General features: G+C 43.6%; 1 protein-coding gene across 1 annotated transcript in view; it reads left to right on the forward strand.

Annotated features, from left to right (window-relative positions):
* LOC107086446 (sodium/hydrogen exchanger 2-like) overlaps window positions 1-1,577 on the forward strand; it is a 17,601-nt gene extending 16,024 nt beyond the window's left edge. The window contains exons 11-13 of the mRNA XM_015377390.1: window positions 266-382; window positions 480-573; window positions 659-1,577. Coding sequence (XP_015232876.1) covers window positions 266-382; window positions 480-573; window positions 659-1,032 — 585 coding nt within the window. The 3' untranslated portion in view covers window positions 1,033-1,577. The remainder of the gene's footprint in view (window positions 1-265; window positions 383-479; window positions 574-658) is intronic.
* The last annotated feature ends 1,362 nt before the right edge of the window (window positions 1,578-2,939 follow it).

A 2,939-nucleotide genomic window follows, 5' to 3' on the forward strand; every position in this document is an offset into this window, starting at 1 on the left:
TATATATATATATATATATATATTTATATATAAGACGTTTCTTCAGTATTCAACAAATACTTATTTATTTATTCAGGATAGTGTCACTTGAAAGACCAATAATAACAAAAAAAAACAAAAAGAATCCCACCTGATTATTAATTATATGTTCAGTAATTAACATTATTTTGAGTTATGAGATTAGTCAATATGTCAAAAGTTGTAACATTTTTAATCTGGTTTATTTACTTAATTTAATGATCTTATGACTTGTTCTGTTTTGCAGACCACTGCTTTCACAAACAAATACAGTCTGCCAGATGACAGCCGGACCAGAGAGATTCTGATTCGCCGCCATGCAAGCATCCGGCGCAGCCTCCGTGCTGAAAGTTTCCGTGAACAGGTACGTGTTAGATTTTTAGCTTTTTCTGTGTTTGTCTAATTTTTGTTGAATTAAAGAAAAAAAATAAAGGAAAAAAAATTCCCTCTCTCTGCTTTAGCCTGCCCAGAACATTTCCAAGTCTCTGAGGTACTACTCCCTCCAGCCTGGAGGAAGTTTGGAATCTGCTCTCTCCCTGAGAAGACGAAGTCCTGGTGAGCGATAGAAGAACTTTTTATCCTTTGATTGTTTATAAGGCATGAAAATACCCTGCTCATCATATATTTTTTAATCCATTAGCTATTCCTGAGGAGGATCTGCTGCGGTCCTCTGGCGCATCTCCTCGTTCCTCGTCTCGCTCCCTGATCCCGATGACCAGGCTCAACACCATCACTGAGCAGACAAGTCCCAAAGAGCCACCGGCTGCCGCCGCGCACCCTCTGGCAACGGAAAACCGCTCCAGCCTCAGAGGTCGTAAAGCCCCTGTTGCAACACCAAGAAGACACAGCTCAAACCGAGCTGATGAGGACGAAGTTTTCTCAGAAAACCAAGCAGGAGCTGAGGAGCAGCATCCACCTACTCAAGGCTGGGTCCCTGAAAACAGAGATCCTGGACTAAATGAGGCTGGAAACCCCTTACTACGACAGTCATCCCAAAGATCATGGAGAACGTGAACTAATGACACTCTGACGTTGTTGTTTATATTTAAGTTCTGCCACTCTGGATTATGTGAAATCTGATGCTTCTGTTCCTTTTTTATGTGCCTGTAAATAGCAAGTTAATTCTGTTATTAGTTGTTTATGAAAATTTTATTTACGAAGCTATGGTGTTGGCATAGTGGTTAGAATATTGAGCGTAGATCCCAGAGGTTCTGAGTTTGACTCCCACTCAGGGTCCTTGAGCAAGACCCTTAACCCCAGATAGTTCCCCGGGGGCACTGAACCGTGGCGAGAGATGAAAAGTTAGTTACTAAGAGTTCCATTTTTCCACAGCAAGAACTAGACAGCATAAGATCACAATGTTCAGCCAAATCGGAAAATGCACCATAGCAACTGGCCTTAGCAACCAAATGCTTTGGCAGCAGTCGCAAACCCATTTCCATTCATCCATTTTCTTTACACGCTTAATCCCAAGTGGGGTTGCGAGGGGTGCTAGCTGTCTATGGGCGAGAGGCGGGGTCCACCCTGGACAGGTCGCCAGTCCATCGCAGGGCAACACAGAGACACACAACCATTTACTCACACGCTCACACCTAAGGACAATTTAGAGAGGCCAATTAACCTGACAGTCAGGTTTTTGGACTGTGGGAGGAAGCAGGAGTACCCAGAGAGAACCCACGCATGCTCAGGGAAATACAAACTCCATGCAGAAAGACTCCAGGCCGGGAATCGAACCCCAGAACCTTCTTGCTGCAAGGCTGCAGTGCTACCCACTGTTCGCCCTGATCACTATATAGGGCACTATATAGTTGTAACACTATTTTAAAGGAGTGTCCGAATGTAAAAAAAAGTAGTGGACTTGAAATTTCCCACAATGCACCCTGAAAAGTTAACCCTGAAAAGTAGGCGAGCAGATATATTGCCGGAATGCTTTGTGGGGAGAGCTCTCCTCGCAAACTAGATAAAAGTTTTAAAGTCTTATATAAGTGTAAAGTTTTCAAAGGGGTTTGAGGTGAACCTTTCATGAACCATCTTGAAAAAGACGTACAGTATAAGTGAACCAGGACAGGAACGGCCCGAGAATTTTACTTACGGTAAATCTCTCATGAACGATGATTTTGGAAGTTTACAGGTCTACTACCTATTGTAAGAACATAGATGAAAAATAAAAATATACATATATATATAGGTATGTATATATGTGTATTAGGGATGGTACGGTTTATGAAAACCGTCCGAACCGTTCGGTTTGACTGCTCCTCTTTCTCATAGGCGAAGCGTGTACACTCCCAAGCAGAAGGTGGCGGTACTGCGACCCAAGCCAACCACCAGTAGTAAACAAGAAGAAGAAGAAGAAGCGAAGCAGCTTAGCCGGGTGTAGCAGAAAAAAATCAGTTGTTGTGGAGAATTGTGTGGGTATGGCGAGTGGGAAAGAACAGGCGTTGGAAGACGCGCCAGCAGCACTTTATAGGTCTGCTGTATGGGACCGCTTTGCATTTAGAGTGACCTACGATGACGGTGGAAAGAAAGTTGTGGATAAAAGTGCAACAGTGTGCAAGCATTGTGCAACACGTTTTGTTTATGCTAACAGCAACATGACCAACATGTCATGCTAACCCCGAAATCCCTCATACTCCGTCAGCGCTCCGCTCCGCTGCGCTCCAGACCGCCCGCGCAAAGCAAAGCCTACAGCCCCCACTGTGGCTCCCGTCCGCTCCCCTCTGAGTTCCTTGGAGATGGTAGAGAGCATGCGCCAGATGATTAAATTCAAAGCAGCAAAACATACGGAAATGATCCAGGGTTTCCGCGGATCATTAAAAATAATTACAATTCATTAATTTTTTTGGATTTTTTTCATTAATTTTTATGGGATTTCGGTGTAACAATCAACATATACCAAACCGAACCGAAAACCATGACCA

This window comes from Cyprinodon variegatus, unplaced genomic scaffold (genome assembly GCF_000732505.1).
Source record: "Cyprinodon variegatus isolate N-32 unplaced genomic scaffold, C_variegatus-1.0 Scaffold153, whole genome shotgun sequence".
Taxonomy (NCBI): domain Eukaryota; kingdom Metazoa; phylum Chordata; class Actinopteri; order Cyprinodontiformes; family Cyprinodontidae; genus Cyprinodon; species Cyprinodon variegatus.